At 42.2% G+C, this 22,233-nt stretch overlaps 1 protein-coding gene across 1 annotated transcript in view; it reads right to left on the reverse strand.

The window, feature by feature from the left end:
• The window catches only part of NUSAP1 (nucleolar and spindle associated protein 1), an 89,024-nt gene that overhangs the window by 40,602 nt on the left and 26,189 nt on the right, over positions 1-22,233 (reverse strand). Inside the window, exons 4-6 of the mRNA XM_075192952.1 lie at positions 11,670-11,732; positions 11,473-11,585; positions 5,795-5,967 (exon numbers count right to left, since the gene is read on the reverse strand). Coding sequence (XP_075049053.1) covers positions 5,795-5,967; positions 11,473-11,585; positions 11,670-11,732 — 349 coding nt within the window. The remainder of the gene's footprint in view (positions 1-5,794; positions 5,968-11,472; positions 11,586-11,669; positions 11,733-22,233) is intronic.

The following is a 22,233-nucleotide window of genomic DNA, read 5'->3' on the forward strand; positions in this document are numbered from 1 at the left end:
ATTAGGATACGGGAATTGCATAAGTGCTACAAATATGCAACAGCACTGCATTTTGAGACCGAATCTCTACAGGTCTGCTGACCCTCTGTACAAGAAGAACAACTGACTCACTTATAAAAACAATGTGACTAAGCACCACCCGAAAGGTAAATTAGTGAATTAAGGCAAAGGGGTGCTATTATGCACGTCCAAAGCCATGAAATCAGCCTTCCTTGATAAGAATCTCCCTGTTGAGACATGGGAGATGTTACGAACAAGGAGAACTAAGGATACCAGTAGAAACTTGGTATCCTATTTTGCAAAACAGAAACTCCTGTAACAGAAAGGAAATTCTGCCAGGAGCAATTTGGAACTGTGTAGATAAGAAATGAGCGTGTTCTTTGGTAGGAAGCTATTAAAAAACCCAAACTAGAAGATAAGGCATAAGCCAACACTTCTAGCGTGGTAGAACAAGCGAAAAGCTGGGTAGGCTCAAAGTGATCACCTGTGAACCCAATAATGCAGTCCTGCTTCTTGCTGAGAGGCTGCAAGTATAATGTTCTGGCTGAAAACATCTAGCTGTAAGCTAAGCGTTGGGTGTAATAAATAACTTCCACCTTCGGGGAATGTCCACAAATCTATGGATGTTTACCTGATTTCCACAGCACAAACTATAACCACCCCTGTAAGGCTAAGCCTGACTCGGAATGTGGTACCCTGACCTCAGATCAACAGAGGATCAACGGATGGAACACGTAAACATCATGGCCTGGTGTCGCTGACATAAAACAAAGAAAGCACACCTACCGCCAGAAGCCTTTGGATACTCATTTTGTAATGGAACAAATTGAGAGTTCCGATATTGGAACGTAGTCCTGTGAGCATGTGGCTAACTAGAGGTATCATAGCTGAATAGCTGTATGCCTACCAGCTATGATGCTGCTGGGTGAATACAAACCACCCCATTAACCCTTAATGTGAATAAAGGCTAGAGCACTTCTTCTGTTTGAAAGCCACTAGATAAAATCCTTTACCAGCCCCTGCTGTGTGTAGGAGGACTTCTTTGTCTGCTCCCGCCGGGGACAGCAGAATAAGAGAACTGAAGAGCCACAGGATTGTCACCAACAGGGACCTCCCTTGTATTGACTCTGGAGAGTTAGGGAAGGTGAAAACATAGCCAGCCTATTACTGTTTACCTGGTCTTTGAGAAAAGACAGACACAGAGTTTAAGATATGAGGATAAACGTTTTCCCAACTAGGGTGTCACTAAAACTTAGGTTGAAAACCAAGTATAGACTGTTTGTCTTGCAAATGCGAAAACTGTGTACAGTTTAAGCTGGGATTATCCACCACGTGAGTGTAATCAGCAAGAATATTCCTCTTGATAGTAAAAACAAGATGGAAATAGACATCCTCTGGTGAGGAATAAACTACATCCTTATTTTGACTGTAGCAACAGTCAAAGATAAAATCCTCTCCATCTGTGAAAGATGATGAACAACAGCATCTTTGTCCGGATGGTTTTATACCTGAACAGCGTAATGCCGCTTCTGTGTTAGCGGACAGATATAAGCTGTGTGGGAGCTTAACCAGCACAGTGTAAACATGTGTAGAAGCATGAAAAAGGGTATACTCACGTACCATTTCAAACTTAAAAATCACCTTAATGTATTCGGCCACCAGACGTGACAGTGATTTAGACCAGACCTGTTTCTGCAAAACAGCCGACACCGAAATGGGAGCACCCTGTTTGTAGACCTTAGCCCCGCAGTCTGTGCCGAAGCATTCGGGCTAGACTGTGGAAAAGATAATTCAAAAATTACATTTCGCACATATATAATGTCACTCCTATTTCCCAGTTGATCCGCCGGAAAACATAAGGAAACGGTAGGCAAAGTAACAGGAAATAATATTGTCTAACAATATACTTTGAAGACACATTCACATAAATATATAACAATTTCAGAGTGTGCCAACCAGCGAGTAAACTACTCCTTGAGGAGTCACCGATTGTGGGCTGATATAACAGCAATAAAAAAGACACAGAATAAATCTGTTCTATATTTTAAACAGGTAATATATATATGTGCTATTATGGAAATAGAAACCACAACACCATGTAATCAAAACCGTGTATATATCAGATGAGCCACAGCTCCTGATGTACACATATATATATATACATATCTACATATTGCAATACAGACCAACCAGCCTACCATGGGATAACACTGTATATTAGATTTGTGCCACATAAATAATGTAGAGCATATAAAACAGCGTGTTTATTACTCCCTAGGTAATTCCTGAATCATACCGCATATCTGGAAAACTGTATAAAAGTTACCCAGCCACAATACTTGGGAACTGAGGCTATACATAACAAAAGGGATTATATATATATATATATATATATATATATATATATATATATATATATATATATATATATATATATATATATATATATATATATATATATATATATATATATATATATATATATATATATATATCTCCCTTTACCAGAGTTATGGAAACATTCCATTCACAGTCACCATATGGAATATCATACAGCTATGTATTCCCATATCAATGTATATCTGCCTTAAAAGAAAAATATGTCACAGGAGGATAGGACACTACCAATATTGACAAATAGGTAATCCTATAATATATACAGCAGTCACAGGATCCTGAAATAAAAGTCCTGACTGTGATCGTTTTTAATCGTATTTGTAAACGATTGTCAGCCTACTTGCCACAAACATTACCAGGTGAAGAGAGGCAGTCAGGAACAGCATGCACTGATGTGTGAGCGCTCCGGATCCAAGATGGCCGCCGTTCGCGCCATTAGGGAGAGAGAGAGGGGGAGGTGCACTCCCCTCTCCCCTAACATGTCCGCCCCTGCTCACCGCCGCTCAGCCCATATACAGAATATGGCTGCAGCCGGGGGAAAGTGAGAACCGCCGCGCTGCCGTGCCCAGGGTGCGTGCGGTCTCACTGACAGTTTCATCGCCTCCACAGAGCGCGATGCAAGTCTGCGGGCGGAGAGGAGAGGTGGAGACACCTTCACTCCCGCCCGCATAGCTGATTGTGGCCGCGGCTGTGTATAAGGCCAAATATATAATAAAAAATGGCCCAAATGAAAAGTTTGCCTTTAAAGGCATAATTAAAACAAATTAAACATGGCCACTTTGCTCGTTCTCTCTAGGGGATGACTGCCGGCAGAGGCGCGAGGGAAGCGTGCTGAAGAGCTGCTTACCTGCGCTGGAACTCAGAGTGAATTAATCCCCGGGACTATTCACTCCTCTGGGTCTTTTCAGTCCAGCGCTGCACCTGAAAAGGAAAGAAAAATAAAAACAGGAAAACCTACTGCTAAACTAAGTATAGGCAGGAGCCTATACAGAAGTGACCTTTCTCCAGAAGACTCTTACAACAACTGAAGTCAGCTACAGAGGAGGGGCATAGTGGGGGATGAGTCAGGGAAACAAACAAGTTTATAAAGTGCCTAACTCCAGACCCACCTACTATACCCCAAGGTAACGCAGTGCCCCCCAGTGGTAGGACAGAGAAAAAATATTGGTGTGTTGTCCATCACTACAGATATAATATGGAACTGGCGTTTGAGTTATAATTGATAGATATCTATATCTATCCAGAATATATAACCGGATTGAGGCGTTTAACAGTATACTGTAGCTGTTTAAACCGATAACCAAATTTATAGGGAGTGGAGTAAAACTCCTGTGGAGAGCAACACTATTCTGATAAATCGTGAGTTACATATTGATCAGAGAGCAATGAGAAGCTGTTTGATATGGTATGATTTTGTTTACTATTTTAAAAGGATTTTACAAAATAAATGTAGCAATCCCCAGTCTTCTGATTGTCTTATGCCCTCTTACTTGCCCGTTGAATAATTGAACTGCCTACATAAAGCACAGTATCTGTGTGTACACTGTGCCCAATAGGTATGCATATGGCTTACCTCCCCTCCTATACACATCGGTATAAATAATGCTGTACAGTTGAGTAGCGAGTGTATTTTGGAAAGTACTGAAGAATATTAGGTTCACTGAGAAAATAATGTACATTTTTCATGTCAAATTGCTCTGCTTCATAGGGGGCACTGGGGAAAAATAATTCACACAGACACCGACAAAGCGGTGTGAATGGGGGGTAGGGTAATGATTGACAGACAGAGCAGTACTTACCAGGTTGACAATGTATGTCGCGCAGTAACAGGACACTGACAGTGTGTGTGTGTGTGTTAGTGCAATACCAGGGCACTGAATGAAAGATAGCATAGTAAGAAGATGGTGAGTGACAGGCTGGCGAGCCCCGCAATGACATACCAAGCAGTTCATGATTTCCAGCTGTAAGCGCAGCCTGTGTATATCTGTGCTCCCAAACGCAGGTTCGAGGGAAGACATCTCATAGCGGTATGTATGTTGTCAGTGCAGCACAGAGCAGTTTTAAATTTCCAGCTCAGGACAGTGAATAAATTAACCAACGTCACTGAGGGGGCAGGAGGTTTAACATGCATTCCCTAACAGCCGCCTCTGGCACCGCACGGAGGGATTAAACGTTGAAATAAGAGCGGTGCCAGGGCCAATAATGATACAGTGTGCCCCTCCGAAGACCCAAAACACTATCCAAGCCATCTATAGCCAACAAACATGTCTAATTTATCTGCAGTTTAGACAACAAATTCGTTATGCGGAGGGGAAACAATCATATTTGTGCTTGCAAGTGAAGCCACATATACTACACCCAGCACACACACCTCTATCTGACATGCCTATCTTTAAAATTGAGCACATTTTACCAAATTGTAAAAAAAAAAAAAAAAAAAAATAAAAATTATATAACTTTCTCAAAGTTGTCACCTCTCAAAAGGCACTCCTCAGCCATAATAGCTTTCTAACAAGACAAGCCCCTAGTCTTAAAACATCATGTAGACTGAGTTACGCTCTCCCAAAAAAAAAAAAAAAAAAAACAGAAAACACTTCCTGTTTTTGCAACCACAAAACGTTGAGATTTTCAACTTAAGATTATCCCCACTTTGTCATTTTTTTTTATTATTTTTTTTTTTCTCAAATTTGGTATGCGGCACCTATAGACAGTTATCCATTGACATGCCAAATTTCAGCTTAATAGCTTTAATACTTTTTAAAAATGTAGCCAAAAATTTAAAAAAAACAAAAAACTTTGAGAGCGCCATTTGGAGCCTTCTATGACTACACAGTAAACATGATTGTACTCTGCTAATAAACAAGATTACATACGTTTTAAAGTTCTGCCATATGGTGGGAACTTTAAAATATACAATAGTGAGTGCCAAACATACATGTTCACATTGGCTCAAATGGTGTTTTAATATGCTTACAATAGCTTTGTAATCTTAGCAGATGTGATTGCATTGCAAAGACAAAGTGAACGCCATGTGTGTTGCACAACAGTGATCTAAAAACATTAAAATCTAATCCATTAGTTTTCAGAAATGTGATCTTCCAAGTCTGATTAATTTGCATGCCCAATTAACAAATTGTTACAGAATGTGCAAACAGATTGAATTATAATGAAAGTTATTTTGTACTGTGCACGCTAGGAATCGGAAATAAATTTATTGGTATGTGAATATCCTACTTGCAAAATGATTTACATAATGCCACAGTAAAAGGATTATGCTGTAATCTAAACAATAAAACTACAACAAATACCCTCCCCTTCATCATGTTCAAGTTTACAGCTACACACCAAAATGGGTTTGTGTTAATCTTAAAAATTGACTATTTAATGATTTTTTTACCTGACATTCCTTTTGGACGAAGAACAAGCTTTTGGCTTAAAGCCAGAATTATCAACCAGGATACGGCTACTGGTAGCACTAGAATGCTTTTGACGTCTTGGTGTTTTTGCTGGAGTGAGATCACTTTTCTGCGGTGTAGTACTGCGTTGGGAGAATCTACTGTGCAACGATTTCTAAAAGAAAGAAAAATACAGCTTGTTATTTCAAAATTATCACAAATTGTATAGCTTTGTTTTTTGTGGGTATTTTTTTACAAACTGGTAAGGCTTATTTTCTAGGGGAGTTTCACAGAAATTGTGTGACATGAAAGTTTTGTCTATACTTGAGTTCAACTATAGAGATATGAGCCATTCCCCCATAAAGGAGTCAATGGGAAGTAGCCATCTGTCACAGGAAAGAGTTTCAGTTCAAACAGGCTGAGCGGGAATTTCCAAATTGTTTTTACCCACAACAGCCAATATGACAGCAAAGTGGAGGAGGAAAATTTGAAAATATAACATAGGGGGGGGGGGGGGAAGACAGAAACCATGGAGTATAGAGGAGGCTGTAGAGGCTCCTCCCCCTCTATATCCCCTACCATTGTTGTTTTTCTAACATGGCTTCAATACAGGGGAGATCAAGCCATAAATTGTCCTTGCTGCTCCTTCTCCCTCCTCCCTTAAGGTATGTCCAACAAAGGACAAGACTAGAGTGACAATTGGGTGTGCGTAAAGTGTCCCCAAAATAAATTGAAGAAAACTAAAGCACAAAAATCCTTCTTTCCCTAGCATTGGGGGGACACTAGAAAAATGAAGTTTCCAAAGTAGCCTCTATTGAAAGGAAAGCTATATGTAAACCTTTCCATCCAAAAACTACAGGAAGCTACAACGTTGAATTTGTAGAACTTTGTGAATGTATTGTCAAAGTCATTCTAAATTAATAAATATTGAGAACAATGGTTTTCCATACAATTGGTACTTACGTCATATCAGGGTGAATTACACAATCGCACAGGTAAACAGAGCAAATACACTTACATTCGCATCAACACTTGTAAATAATTCACATTTAATACAGTTCCCACTCACATTTTTAGTAAGAATTAATATTAATATTTATAAAAGGATAAATCTACATTATAGGCATTTATGATTCAGGTCCAAAGAAATGTATGGTGTTTGGTCTTCTATTAATCCACGTTTTACCAGCAGAATCTGGTATCATCAGAGAAGCGATCACATATAGCGGTCGCTAGTTATGAGTAGTATATGATTAATTCTTATACTCACTCTGTTAATGGGTTAGTTTAAACTAGATTTAGGCAGTTCCTAGAAGCAAAACATGAACACAGCTGTTAAAGTGAGTTGCCTCCACCTTTAGAAAAGGATCGTTTGAACTGACCCTGCAGTCTACTGGAACATTATACACCCTGGACCAATGAAGAAATCTTTTCGGGTTATCTGTGTGTGTACATTATGACATTAAAAGAAAAGAAAAAGAAAAAAAAAAGAAGAAGAAGAAGAAGAAGAAGAAGAAGAAGAAGAAGAAGTGAAGTGATTTACGTAAACTATATATAAACTGGCCACTCATGTAGTAACAGCCTCTTTGAACAGACTTCAGGATTGATGAGCTGTTACTGAATTCAATGCACACGCGTAATGTATCGGTTATACTTTAATATATTTTGCTATTAAATCTTTGTCTGCTGGAACCACGTTAATCGCATCGACAACTTTGTTGACGATAACAACGGACATTAGACTATAGAAAGTGAGGCTGACCTGGTGGAATGTACTCTCACATCTTCATGAACATGTTTACCTGATTCTGTGTAAGCCTGTCAAATAACAAAGCTAAATCAATCTCAAAATATTTTCTCTGGTTGCCAGCCAACCCCTCTTTTGTGCATCAGACGACTAGTAGATTGTCTGTCTTCCAGAAACTAGCAGTTCTAACACCCTGACCACATTTAAAAGTAAAAAGGAATCTTCTGTATCTGCCAATCTGTCCAGCGTTAAACAACTGGTTAAGCTGGAATCTAGACATTACCTTTGGTTGAAAGAAGCCCTGTCTTCATGTAAAATTATGCAAGGGGATCTGGAAGATAGAGCACACAACTCGTAGACCCTTCTCTCTGTAATTTCCACAGAATCCAAAGGTTCAAATGGAGTAAGTTGTAAGGTGGTAAAAACTAGGCTAAGATCCCACAGCACAACAGGAGCTGAAAAAAGGCAGGCAAAGCGGAAACTTGAATTTTTAGGGAACTAAGCTTTAAACCACTGTCCAGCCCTTCCTGTAAGAACTAAAGCAATTGGGAAAGTTCAAAAGGAAGAGGTTGAGAATCCCATCTAAGATAAAAGGACTTTTGTATTCACCGTAAAACCAGTTTCTCTTATTCCAATTGGCGGACACTGCTGACCATAGGGATGTTCCAAAGCTGCTTCTATAGGTGTGTATGCTCAGACCGTGCTGCGCACAAAACTTTTTAGAGGCCAAGACGTTGCAGTGATAGAATCTTGTGAATGCGTGGACGGAAGAACAGGTAGCTGCCTGATACAGTTGCTCGTCCAAACTTCCATCCTGCTCAAGAGGCGCTAAGCGACCTGGTGGAGTGGCCGTAATCTGCTCCAGAACTGGAGACCCTCCGAGAGATAAGCCTGGCGAATGGCCAGGCCGTCAAAGCCAGCCATACAAAGTCCTGGTGTAGGAACGAATCGTGGCTCAGAAGATCCTCCCAGAGAGGATGTCTCCAGGGCAGTTCTATCGCCATGCCGAGAAGATCGGTGTACCAGAATCTCCTCAGCCAGTCTGGAGCCAGCAAAATTACCTGCATTACCCTTAGTGCTGCTGCCAGACCAAAGGGTAGGGCTTGGAACTGGTAATTGGACACATCCACTGCAAACCGGAGAAGGTTGTGGTGGCCATCCCATATTGGGATGTGAAGGTATGCAACCTTAGATATCAAGGATGCAAGAAACTTGTTTTGCTCCATGAAGCTGATCACTGAGCAAACCAACTCAATCCTGAAGCTGGCTACCCCGAATTCAGTTTAAACAGGGAAACCTCTGGAACCACCAGTTCTATGTCAGAAATATTCAGGGTCTGTTGGACCGTTTAAATAAGGTCCTCTGCCCCTTGTCTACTGAAGGAATCATTCGCTCAGGCTGTCAGGTACTCAGTCAGAATCTTCAAGAATCTCCCCCTTCTCCTGCACAGAATAATCTGAATGGGATTCTGCTAACCCCTGGACCTAGAAACGAGCTCGACACTTGCACAGTCTGTTAGTAGATGTCCCCAACATCTTCTAAAGGGAGGAAGACACCCTAACCAGCCCCTGAACAGACCTTTCTAGGTTTTGCATCCAGGGGTGTTTTTGGGATACAGGCAAGTTGTCAGGGTACCGCTGAGACACCTCTTCCGGAGGAAGGGTATCAACAGATGAAGTCCCTAAGAAAGGAGTAGGGAAAGCATTGTAACCTACCATTCCTGGACGTAAATTTTCCTGTCTGAGCTCAGCAATGGACCTAGCCAGTTTTTTAGCCCAGGTCTGCTCCACCAGGTCGGGTGCGTCCCCAGCAGACGAACACAGACCTAAATGCTGACTCACAAAACGCACATTGGGCGGCCGGGTCTGACCGTCCACTAGGTAGCTTCGCTTGACACCTAGAACAGGTGAAGTAGATCACTATTCCCTTTTTCTGACATCTTGTATCAACAATGTAAGAAAAATGGTGGAAAAAGAAAAGAACAAACCAAATAAAACAATGACAAGAGTAATCCAACAATTGTACTCCCACAACAGATATAACTTAATATCTATACATACACATAAGTAAATAACTTGCACTAATTTCTGTCAGCAAGTGCCAATATATAGTAAATGAGTACTCAATATACAGAGAAAGTAATTAACTTGGGAAAGGGTCAGAACTCAATATATAATAGAAAGAGTACATCATCATTATCAGCTATTTATATAGCGCTACTAATTCTGCTGCGCTTCAGAGAACTCGCTCACATCAGTCCCTGCCCCATTGGAGCTTACAGTCTAAATTCCCTAACATACACACACAGACTAGAGTCAACTTAATAGCAGCCAAATAACCTAAGAGTATGTTTTTGGAATGTGGGAGGAAACCGGAGCACCCGGAGGAAACCCATGCAAGCATGGGGAGAACATGCAAACTAACACACTTTCCCCCTAGGTACAATGAAGACCAGGCACCATAGATGCAAAGTGACAGTTTGAAATGGCGGGTTCTGCTCAACTAAAAACCTTGCATGAGGAGAGGTGCTACCCACTTAGTATATACATACCGCCTCCTCAACTATCATCCCTAACATGGCAGTTATTCCTGTCCATCTCAGATCCTGGTGGGAGCTGTTATTATTACAGCCCCCTAACAGGCTTTAACACCCCTTGCTACCTCAGGCTTCATCGCTGTCCGAGTCCTCTATAGCATATGAAGACCGCCGGCAGCCCCGTCTCACTGGAGAACTCTGGGGCTGCATGCTGCAGCTCCCAGCACAGCCTGTTGCTTCCCTTGTGCAGATTCTTGGTCACTTTGTTTCTGCCTCTGGGTGAACCTTTTGCCGGTTAGCCAGAGTGGAGAGTGGACACAGTAAACACAGCTAGTTGTAAAACATAAAATACAAATAAATCGCACCAAACTGAGAAGGAGCACGCTGGTCAGGTTGTTATAATTTAGTGCCTTACTCCCAGCACCACACCCTCTATACTCCATGGTCAGCAATGTCCCCCAAATGGCTGTGCAATAGGAATATACATTTTCCATACTCTATAGTTAAATAGGTAGTTTTGCAGAATATGGTTTTCTAGATTTCCAAGTGGTGGAAACCATGTTGTCTGAGAGACCATTAGTCTTGAGTACCATGATAAACATCTGCACAGTTAAAGCCAATCATTGAATCCTGATGAAGGAATGGTACTTCGCTTAGTAGGGTCCATCATGGCAGAGATGCCACAATGGACCCTTTATAATTTTTAGAATCTCTGATTACCACTGGCCAATCCAAAGCTAGCATTGCTACCAGAGGGAAATTCCAAAGAATTGACATTACATCTACTAAAAACGCTTTTGGGTATCTTCTCCATGAGCAATAATGGTCCATTTTCTGGTTCAACAAAGTTGCCATCGTGTCGACATCTGGTTCATCCCATTTTGTTACGGCTTTTAGAAAGACCGCTGAATGAAGGGGCCATTCTTCTTAATTAATGCGTTACCGCATAGATAATCAGTTCCCAGTTCTCCACTCCTGGGATGAAAACAGCGATTGTCTGGAAAGTTTAGTTCCACCCATCGCATCATCCCTTTGACTTCCATGATTCTGTCCTGTTTAACACTTGATCCCTTCCTGTATAAAAGTTAGGTTTCACCCAATCACTAACACTCATCATCACCGGCACAAGTTGTTATTGAGAGTACCGAGACAGAAACTTACCTTGACAAAAAGTCTATGTTTACAGTCACCTTGAATTAGAGTGCTGCCAAAATAGATTCTACATGAAAAAAAACGAGCTACAAGCTTGTATTTCTTACCCTGCATATGCATCATAAAACTTATGTTAAATAAAAGTTCTGTCGAAATGTAAGTGGTGCCACCTAAGTGCAGTTTTTAAAAGATTTAGTATTTGGAATTTAGTTGCAAAAAGAAAGATCTTGCCAATTTAGTTGTACCTTCACTTCTTGACGTGTACTGCTCACTGCATCTGTATGTTTTTTTCTTCTCTCCATGAATATATCTATTGATTCCATCTTCTTGAACTGTGCCTCATGCAGCTTTTTAAAATCTATGAACAACATTAGAAAAAAAAATAATTTTATTAATCTAAAATTAATTATGCACACACAAAGTCTGCTTTTAATGGACTTACTTGGTGTTGATGCTTTTGATCCAGACTTGGACAACTGACTGGTGTACCTTGGTATTTTCCTACCTGGTGGCGCAACGATAAGGAGCGTTAAAGCAAAAACACAGTAAGTATAAATAAAAATGGTTTTCTCTGCCACCAAAATCACATAAGTTCTACTGGTTCTAGTGGACAACAGACAAAACCATAAGTCAAAGGGTATGTGACGATTATGTATTATTGCTATTTTCCCTTAATATTCAGTTATGGCAATGCATATTGTATGTAACCTTGTAATGTAATCTCAACATGTGCTTTGCTAAATGACATGAGTCTGAACCTATGGAAGTGTCAACAATCTTTTGAAATTAGCCAGAGCCAGGGATAGATAAGCATCTCTGAGGAGTTTTTTTTGTATTCAGAGGATGTGGACCTTACCAACCAAGCAGAACGAGCAGAGGTGAGAACTCAGGCCCTGTGAACATTCCAGATCTCAGGACATCCATAACTCACTTCAGAAAGCGGTGTTATTCTGAGAATCAATCTGACTTAAATGAAAATGTAATTCCTAAAGTGGGGGTGAAGAGGCATGTAAGATGGGGTTTAAAATCTTTTACTTTAGACATTAGTGTGCATTTTCATAAGGGGCTCTATCAAGACTGAAATGTCTCATTTCTCAATTGTGTTCCCTCACACACGCCAAGTTTTAACTAGTAACTCTGGTTTTATTTCCCTTTCTATTTCTGAAACTTATTTGTGCAACTTATTGTATGGCTTGTTAACTCTTTTTTTTTTCTAACCAAGCCTTGTAAACTTTTTCGGATTAAACTAAAATTTAATCTAATTTATTCTCTGTGATTATGAATTTACAAATCCATGGGAGGCTCATGCTACATGTGTATGTGATTTAAGTGTGAAACATTAATAAGTGGTTTTGGCGACATAAGGACACCATAGTAACATAGTAAATCCTTAGCGGTAGCAGAAAAGGTGTATTCTTTGCTAAATGATTAAGGTGACACCAGTCACAGCCAACTGTTCAGATTGCTGTATCTGAGGCAGGCTGGGTCGTTCGTAACAGGATTCAAAATTTCGTACTTGATATATCTCATCTTTCCCCACAAATGATAAATTGTATAAAAATACTACTTATTGTGGTCTCTTGGTACACATTATGTACTCGAGGTTTATTGAAAGAGTGCTTCCATATTGGATCAACCCATAAAGATTTCTGTTGTGTAAAACCTTGATACTTCCTCAAAGTCATATAGAAGCGTTACACTTCAAAGACTGATGCATCCTCAATTAGGACTGGGTAAAATGTTGTACTTACATTGGCTGTATTAAGCAAATTATTGATTCTACATACTTCACCATTGTTTCCTCCTGTAGTTTGTTTTGGTTCCTTGTTCCCCCAGATGATCATGTTGTGTACTATATTGCATTTCCCTTTCTCTGCCATTATGGGGAGTCTCTAAGCTTTCCAACTGTGTTTTGGGTTACATTTATGTGCACCTTGCCTGTAGTGCTAGGTCTGCTTACAAATGTTATATGCTTAGGTCCATTTTTCCCACTAAGTAACCTTAACCAGACGACGTTGTCAATCTGACCAGAATACAAGGGAAGGATTAGTCATGACCCCTTGGCCAATAGCAGCCCTCCCTTTTCACAGGGGAGTAAATTGAGGCTTTTTATACTTGTGTTAAATCCTTTTCTCTGATTCCATCTGGGGGACACTGCTACCATGGGATTGTATGAGGAGACACAAACTGTTAAAGTAACAGTTGACAGAAGCTCCTGCCCTCTGCCCAAGAGGCTCCCACAGAACAGGTGGAATGTGTGGTGATACAATCAGGTACAGGTCAATCATAACAAATAGAAGCCGGCCTGATGGTGAACATTATCCACCTAGCAGTGGTTTCTTTTGTAATCCGTCATCCCCTCGTGAGAATCATACAAAATTAAAAGGGAATCCATCCCCCCATAGCGGACGTCCTGTCCGCATAAATCCTTACAGCACATAACACATCCAATGAAGTTAAGGATCCCTGATTCAAAGAGGTAGCCGCCTACTGGAAGACCAGGACCACAATCTCTTAAGATGAAAACCAGACAACTTTTGGTTTGAAAGAAGGCATTGCGCAGTCAAGGTGAATGACAAGAGAGCCGAAATACTCTTTGCAGAAGCGATGGCGAGGAGAAAAACCACCTTACAAATTAGGAATTTGAGTTCCGTCAACTCAAACAGTTCAAAAGGAAATTATTTAAGGGCCTTAAGCACGATCTTCCAAGTTCTAAGGTGGTACATAAGGAGGCTGGATGTGTATAACCCTTTGGAGGAAAGTCCTCCAGAATACCTGCTAGCCTTCTCAAAATATATTGAAAGGGCCGATACCTGCACCTTCAGGGAACGAAGACGAAAAAGAGATAAAAATAAAACAAAAAGCTAAAAACCTAGAGAGTCAAAGTGCTACCGTATGACAAGTCCTGCATTTACAGCAACTGACGTAGGTCTGCCACAATATGATAATTTACGGCAGAGACCCGTTTCTTGGCCTTCAACATGGTATCAAGAATCCTGAAGGTCATGGTGCTGAAATAGTCCCTGGAGAAGTATATTGTCTCGATGCGGAAGCCACCATTCTTTACAGTACGTCCACATACCAGTCTCGACGTGGCCAATCGGGTGCAATCAGGATCACTGGAATTCTGGCGTGTCTGATGGCATGCCAGTGACATCCACCGCACACGCCAAGAGGTTTCTGGTCCTGGAGCAGAACCTGGGCGTTGCAACGAGACACCATGAGGTCCACATCCTGAAGTCCCCACTCCTAGACCAACCAGCGAAACATCTCCAGGTGTAGAAAATACTCCCATAGCAACATGGTGGTGTCTGCTTAGGTAGATGGCCTCCCAATTTTCTAAACCCAGATGAAAATTGCAGAATTTTGCCGGGACACACATTTCCACCGGGACGTGTCCTTTATCCAGCTCCGACACTCCTGGTGCCAGCTAGTCGATTGATGTAAGCCACAGCCTTGACGTTGCCCAACAGGAGGCGGACTGGAGCACCCTGAAGAAATGACCGAGCACCCTGTAGTGCCAGCAGCATGGCTTTGAGCTTGAAATTGTTTAGAGGAAGTGACACTTCCCAAGCTGCCCAGAGACCCTGGAGGCAGCAGTTTAGAACTACCTCTTCCCAACCTTGAAGACTGGCAACAGTGATATCTATTGTCCAGAACCACAGGGGGCAAAGGACTGTCAAGCGATCCTTCACCAACCAAGAGAAAGGCGAATCCTGGGAGACAACCGGAGCATCTGAAGGTGGGATCCAGGCCAGTTGGACAAGAGGTCGCACTTAACCATGTGAGAGTGAAATCGTACATAAGAGTTTGGAATGTGGAGACCATCTTACCCATTAGTTTCATACATAGTAGGATGGAAGGCAGTCTCACTTTCAAAACATTTCACAGTGACCTGAAGAAAGCACAACTTGGCGATTTGTAGAAACACCTTATGCAGTCTGGTGTCCAGTGGAGGAAAACCATCCTCTGACAGGGGACAAACTGAGATTTTTGTAAATTTAGGTTCCAGCACTTGTTTGGACAGCGAAAGCTGGAGACAAAGGATCTGATCAGAGTCCACCTTTATTAGCAAATCATCCGGGTATAGGATGATGCAGACTCGCAGGGTACGCAACCGTGCTGCCATGACCTTTGTAAAGACTTATGGTGCCTTATAAGGCTGAACAGAAGTGCCATGAATTGAAACTAGGAGTCCTCACACTGAAAACATGCAATGGGGCTCTCTTTACTTTGTCTCGCAGAGTGGTGGAAAATAAAACGGTGAGGTGGCAGACTTTGGCGGTCTATCATGTAGTCACGTTGCATGATCCTCATAATCCACCGATCCCGAGTTGAAGCCACCCATTGGCCGAGGAACAAAAGGCATCCACCCTCAACGGTCACGAGGTGGAGAGGAATCCCTTCAGGCTTTTCACTGTTTTTATGTCCCAGATGTCTGTCTGAATAGGACAACTGTCACTCTTACCGACGCCTGGTCCCAATAGGCTTAGCTCTGTAAGAATGCCTACGGTTTGAAGTCACCCCGAAAGTGTTGACTAAAAGGACCAAAATGAGGTCCTCATGGCTTCTGGGTATAAATCAGGAGGAAGGAACTTTTTCCCCCCTCTCCTCTCGCCCGACATGTTGTCATCCAGCTCTGGACCAAAAAGAAGAGAGCCAGCATGAGGAAGAGATTCCAAGGACTTTTTGGATTTGTTCTCCACGAAGAACTCAGAGCTGCAACTGCTGATGCAGAAATGGAAGACACTGAGGCTGCATTCTGAGCTGCCTCATATCGATATCCTGATGCTTCTTTTAGATGTAGTGCAAGAGCAAGCAAATCAGAATGCGGTACACCGTCAGCAAGCTGGTCTGCCCAGGTCTCCATCTATTTAGCCACCAAAGCGGAAAAAAGCATGGCCTAAGCATGGTCTTCAAAGAACTTTCCACTTTATGGTCAGTGCAGAGTCAGGTTCGGAAAGAGTGGTATGGGGTGCCAACCACGCTACAGGTGGATCCACCTTAGGTACCTTTTCCCACTGGGCCATCTCAGCTGAAGTGGAAAGTCTAGGGGGTATATTTACTAAACTGCGGGTTTGAAAATGTGGAGCTGTTGTCTATAGCAACCAATCAGATTCTAGCTGCCATTTATGGACAGCTAGAATCTGATTAGTTGCTATAGGCAACATCTCCACTTTTGCAAACACGCAGTTTAGTAAATCTACCCCTAGGAAACCTACGTGGTACAATTAATTTTCTGTCTGGCTGTTTCCATGCTGACTCAATGAGATTTGTCAGCTCTTCAGAAGGAGGAAAGTAGACTACACACCTCTTTTCTCTCTTTCCTACTAGATCTCTGAATCAGAGACCACTAAGAGGATGAGCAGACCTATGCCTTTTACAGGAAATTCAAAGTTAGAGGACTCAAGAAATGCATTTAATTTTTCAAGGCCCTCTACCAATGAAGTGGACCAAGAAGGTTCCGCTGGATTTGACCTTGGGAACCAAGAGAAGCTGGGAGGACAGAAGAACCTTCCCCTGCAACCATGTCAAAAAGGCAAAGTCTTAGAATGCTGCACGGATACATTCTGAGCCGAAGTGATGATCTTATTCACTGCGGGTATCTCTACAGGACAGTCAAGCAACTGAACTAGCGCCGCCACAGTGTCCCAATGCAGTCGCCCACACTGGTTCCCCCGTGGCACACGCACCTCAGCCATCTGCATCACAGTCCACACAAACAGACCCAGATCCTACTGTCCACTGGATAGTTTGGCTTTATATTCTGCACATGTAAAATATTTCACCTTGGTTGTTTTAACTCTATCAGACATTTTTCACAATCTTTAGAATGCGACAGAAGTAGGTAACCTATAACTATATCAATAGTTGCAGTCACTATACTTCAGAAATTTATTTTGTGTTATCCTTTTTTATTATATAGATGCAAATGCATATCCAGATATACACTAAGGAGTTTCGTGACTGGATCACTTATAAATAACTTATTTGTGGCTGGATCATGTAGAAATAATTTATTGCAGAAGTGTATTTCAATCAGAGGTGCAGGCACCAATGTATAAGTTGAAATGCACTTATGTTACATTGGAATGTGTTTTGTATGCAAGTGTCATTGTTTGAGTTTATATCCGTGCTAGAGAAAATCTGTTTGCTGATAGCAGGAAATGTTAAGTCTTTATGTGAAGTGACAAAAACCTGTTTAGCCTGTATACCCAGCAGGGGCCCGCTGCCTGGCGTTACTGGATCTCAGAAAATGCAAGCATCAAGTTTTAGGATATCACAGATAAGTGTAAATTATGTTAGCTTTGCACTGTATGTAAATCCATGTTTGGGTAAACAAATTGCATCCAGATTCTAAAAAAATAGCCTGTGAGGCTGTGTCCAAATCTGTATAAAAAGCCCGGTCTTGTATTGAAAATTGTTCTTTCTTGCTATATCTGACCTGCTCCTGGTACCTTCAACCAATTTGAGCAAATAAACATTACTTGCTTCAAAGACCTGCTTGGAAACTTCTCTTTTCCTGTGACGTACAGATTAGACCCAACTGTAATCCGTTCCCGGCCGTTTCTGAGGTTGGGAACCAGCTTTTCCGGTACCACCGCTCTGCCCACTACCCAGCAGCTCTGGCCAGGGGGAATCCATCCACAGCAACCCTGATCAATCAAAAAAAAGAGGTCAGGAGTACCAGCCCAAGTACACCAGCAAGGGTACATTAGCAGCGTCAGTTACCCAGAAGAAACCCGATACTGGATGCCGGTAAGGAGTCCAGTGGTGGCAGCATTTGCAAGTCCCTCCTACTGCGGCAATAGGGCTCATTTGGGATAACGAAAGGGAATGGTGGCAAAGTAAGCCCAGCAACAGCAGACAGAGTGGCATAGGTGGTCCATCCTGTCACAAGTTTCAACTGTCATTTCTCCTGAACTTGCTTCAAAGGAACATACCAATTTGCGAAGGGGTAGCAGCCCTATATGAAAAGGACATGCTTCTCCTCAGCTTTATTTTCTTCTCTACTGTGTGTGTACTACCGTTTGACAAATGAATATATAAAGTGACCTAAAAACAGTTTACACAAGTAGACAGCAAATACAAGCATTCAACAATGTACTTATTCCTTCAGGATAGTTGAAGTACGGTCAGGAGAAGAGAATCCTGTCTCCAAAGATAATAGCAGAATACACTCCTTAATAATCCTCTCAGGAGTGTACTGCCGACACAGTAACTTGTTTTCTTGCCTTAGGAATGTAGCAAGTGTACTGATGAGTAGGGGTGTGCCCCACCTCCTTTGCTGGCTTCCAGGCATGCCGTCTGCGATGGCTTACTATTTTTAAGCACGCAATATGGCTCCTCTGTCTCCTTAGTGCCCGTTTTATTCTTCCGTGGCACTGATTTTTCAGAGTGCCCCTCTCCTATTTTGAGAGGGAGACTTGGTATGACAGCAAATATGGCTGCTCCCTCTTAACAGTGCAGCACTCAGACACCAACGGCAGCGCCAGTCGGCTTAAAAAGAATAGTTTACAGAGGCTATAGCCACTGCAACTATAGGAAACAGGCACAGCAAAAAATACTTTGTGTTCGAGCCCTGGCTCTCACCTGTACATCTACAAAGTCTGCCTGTGGGAATTAGTTTACCTCAGCAGACTATGCCTGTCAGCACTGTGTAGCTAAAACACAGCACACATTACAAATCACTAAGAAATAATACTTACAGAAATAGCTGTAGAGCAGCTAAAATTAATCCCAACTCCCATGGGCACTTAAACACTGAGGAGCTATAGGGGTTGCAGACTGGAGGAGCTTCTGTCAACAGTTACATTAACAGTTTAACTATTTAAGTACCAACCCCTAAGTCACCTCAAACACCATGGTAGCAGTGTCCCCCAGATTGGATGACAAATAATATTCAGCAGGGAATGCATGGAGGATGTGACTTGAAAGGGTTGGATTTGGGAGAAGATACAATTTAGGGATTGTGGCCCCCGCTCTGGCTGGAGTTTGTACATCAGTAGGTTAGGCCTGTCTGGCTTTGGAGTGAAGAGTCTGCAGTTCTCCATTACATGGACTGAATATGAAGCTGTGGTTGGTGCATATGGAGATTTTGGTTCCTTCTGGATAAATTATTACAAACCTTCAGCAGCTGAGCTAGAGAAAGCCCTGAAAAGACACAGATTTTGTCTGGACTAGGCTCTGTTTGCTAGGGTGGGTCATCCAGAAGCAGGCACACTCCTGGGCTGATATGCTGTCAACTGTTTTGGATCACTGGCAGGATAGCGTGGCATTCTTTACAAATCAATGAGCCCAAAGGACTATTCACTAATGTAGATTACGAAAGGACCTTTTGACATTTGTGTTTTTATAGATATCTAGGCCCATTTTAATGTATAGCATATAAAGAGGTGCAAACTCCCATTCTGAAAGTTCAATAGTCCATTTCAGCAAACACTTCGCACAACATTAACTGCATTCTCAATCCATGACTGAAATGCACAAATCTTTAAAAAAAAAAAAAAAAAAAGGTTAAATATTGTCACCCTATCCAGCGATTTGAAGAAGGACAAATGGTCTGACATCACTATGTGAGCAGCTTTAGGTAATCTACATGGTTGCCCCAGATAGTTTCAGTCTGGCGGTGTATTTTGACACCTGAAGAATTGGGCCCAGGTTTGTTTACTAACTGTGAACAAAAGCTACAAATCTGGTTATATAGCATATGTTGTAGTGAAATATTTTTAGTCTTCCTTTCATGAACCAATTAATGGCGTCTTAATGGGTCGCTGCATAAGGGATAATAATGTTGGTGCAATAGGAGACTGCAGACATTAAATTTTGAAAAAAAAAAAAAAATGTGTAGGACAGTTATTACAAATTCCCCTTTGAAAATAATGTACAGGGCTTTAAATCTACAAAATGCAAGGCTTGGATCAAATGTACTTAAGGTCTGTAAAAATGGGATTTTTATACTTCGTAAAATCCGTCTCTCTTAATCCATTGGGGGACACCGGGACCTTGGGGTATAGAGTAGGGACAGGCGAACACTGGCACTTTAACTTTAGTTAAACAAAGTTCTGGCTCCACCCCCTCTATACACCACCACCGGCTAGAGGCCAGTCTATGTTTAACCAAGAAAGAAAGGGAGATAGAGAGAAACCAAAGAAAAAAAGAATAAAAAAAACTTAACACATCATTCTCTTAACAACCAGACATGTCAAACTGAAGGAGAAACCAGAGCGTTAAGGGTGGGCGCCCGATGTCCCCCAATGGATTAAGAGAAACGGATTGTACGCAAGTATAAAAATCCCATTTTCTCTGACATCCTTGGGGGACACCGGGACCTTGGGGACATCCCAAAGCTGTCTCACGGGAGGGAACACTCAGAAGAAACGGCCTGAAGCACCTTTCTCCCAAAACTTGAATCCCCAGAGGCAAACACATTAAATCTGTAAAACTTTGTGAAAGTGTGTACAGAAGACCACATGGCCGCTTTACACAATTGTTCACTGGAGGCACCATGGTGGGCCGCCCAGAAAGCACTTACAGATCTTGTAGAATGCGCCCGTAGATTATCTGGAACAGGCTCCCGACTCCACTGTAAGCCTGACGGATAACAGCCGTAATCCAGCTAGCAATGGTCACTTTAGAAGATGGCCAGCCTCTTTTGTGAGCATCATAAAGAATCAAAAGATCCTCAGTTTTACGTAATTTCTGAGATCTTTTAACATAAATTCGCAAGGCACGAACAACATCAAGATAACAAATAGACTCATCGTTATCGGAAGAAGAAGAATCAGATAGATAGAGCCGGAATAACAATGTCCTGCTTCAAATGAAACTTAGATACAACTTTAGGAAGGAAATAGGGCTTGGTTCGAAGAACTGCCCTATCCTAGCAGAGGAAGCTTGCAAGACAAAAGCAGCAAGCTCTGAAACTCTGCATGCCGTAGAAATGGCCAAAAGAAAAAAACAGTTTTCAAAGTTAGAAATTTGAAATCCACCGTATTCAATGGTTCAAATGTAAAGCCCTCAACACCAAATTCAAATCCCATGGCGGAACCGGAGAATATAAGGATGTTTAACATGGAGAACACCTTGAATGAAAGTTTGCACATCAGGTATGACAGCAAGTTTTCTTTGAAAGAAGAAAGAGCCGACACCTGACCCTTAAGAGAACTAAGACGCAAACCTGCATCCAAGCCATCCTGCAAGAACCTCAGTAACCTCGCCAGACGAAAAGATGTGGGATATCCCTTCTTTTCGCACCAACCAATATATGTCCTCCAGACACTATGATATATTTTGTCCGAAGCCGATTTTCGAGCACGGAGCATGGTCTGCACCACACGATCCGAAAAACCCTTAGTTCTTAGGATCCTGGCCTCAACAGCCACCCCGTTAAAGCCAGACGTTGCAAACTTTGATGACAAAAGGGACCCTGGGTTTGCAGGTCTGGGCGTATTGGCAACCGCCATGACCGACCTCCTGCCATAAAGAGTACGTCGGTGTACCAGGCCCTGTGCGGCCAATCCGGTGCCACTAGAAGCACCGGAACACCCCCTCTCTTCACCTTTTTCAGTACTCGTGGAAGCATAGCTATCAGAGGAAAAAGGTACACTAAGCGGTACCTCCAAGGGACGGACATAGCGTATACCGCAACTGCCCCGGGATCTCTTGCACGGGAACAGTAGCGGGGAACCTTGTGATTCAACAGAGATGCCATCATGTCGACATCCGGCTGACGCTATTTCACCACTAACTGTTGAAACACCTCCTGATGGAGACCATTCTCCCGGATGCAGAGTCTGCCTGCTTAGGAAGTCTGCTTCCCAATTTTCTATTCCGGGAATGAAGATTGCCACGAGTGCCGAAACGTGAGCTTCGGCCCATAGAAACATCCTGCGAATCTCCCTCATGGTCAACCACCACGTGGATATGTGGAGCTGTGGCGAGACAGAACGGGAGAGCCTGAAATTGGAAGTGCTCTGACCGAACTGCAAACCTCAACAGGGACT

This window comes from Mixophyes fleayi, chromosome 12, assembly GCF_038048845.1.
Source record: "Mixophyes fleayi isolate aMixFle1 chromosome 12, aMixFle1.hap1, whole genome shotgun sequence".
NCBI classification, from domain to species: Eukaryota; Metazoa; Chordata; class Amphibia; order Anura; family Limnodynastidae; genus Mixophyes; species Mixophyes fleayi.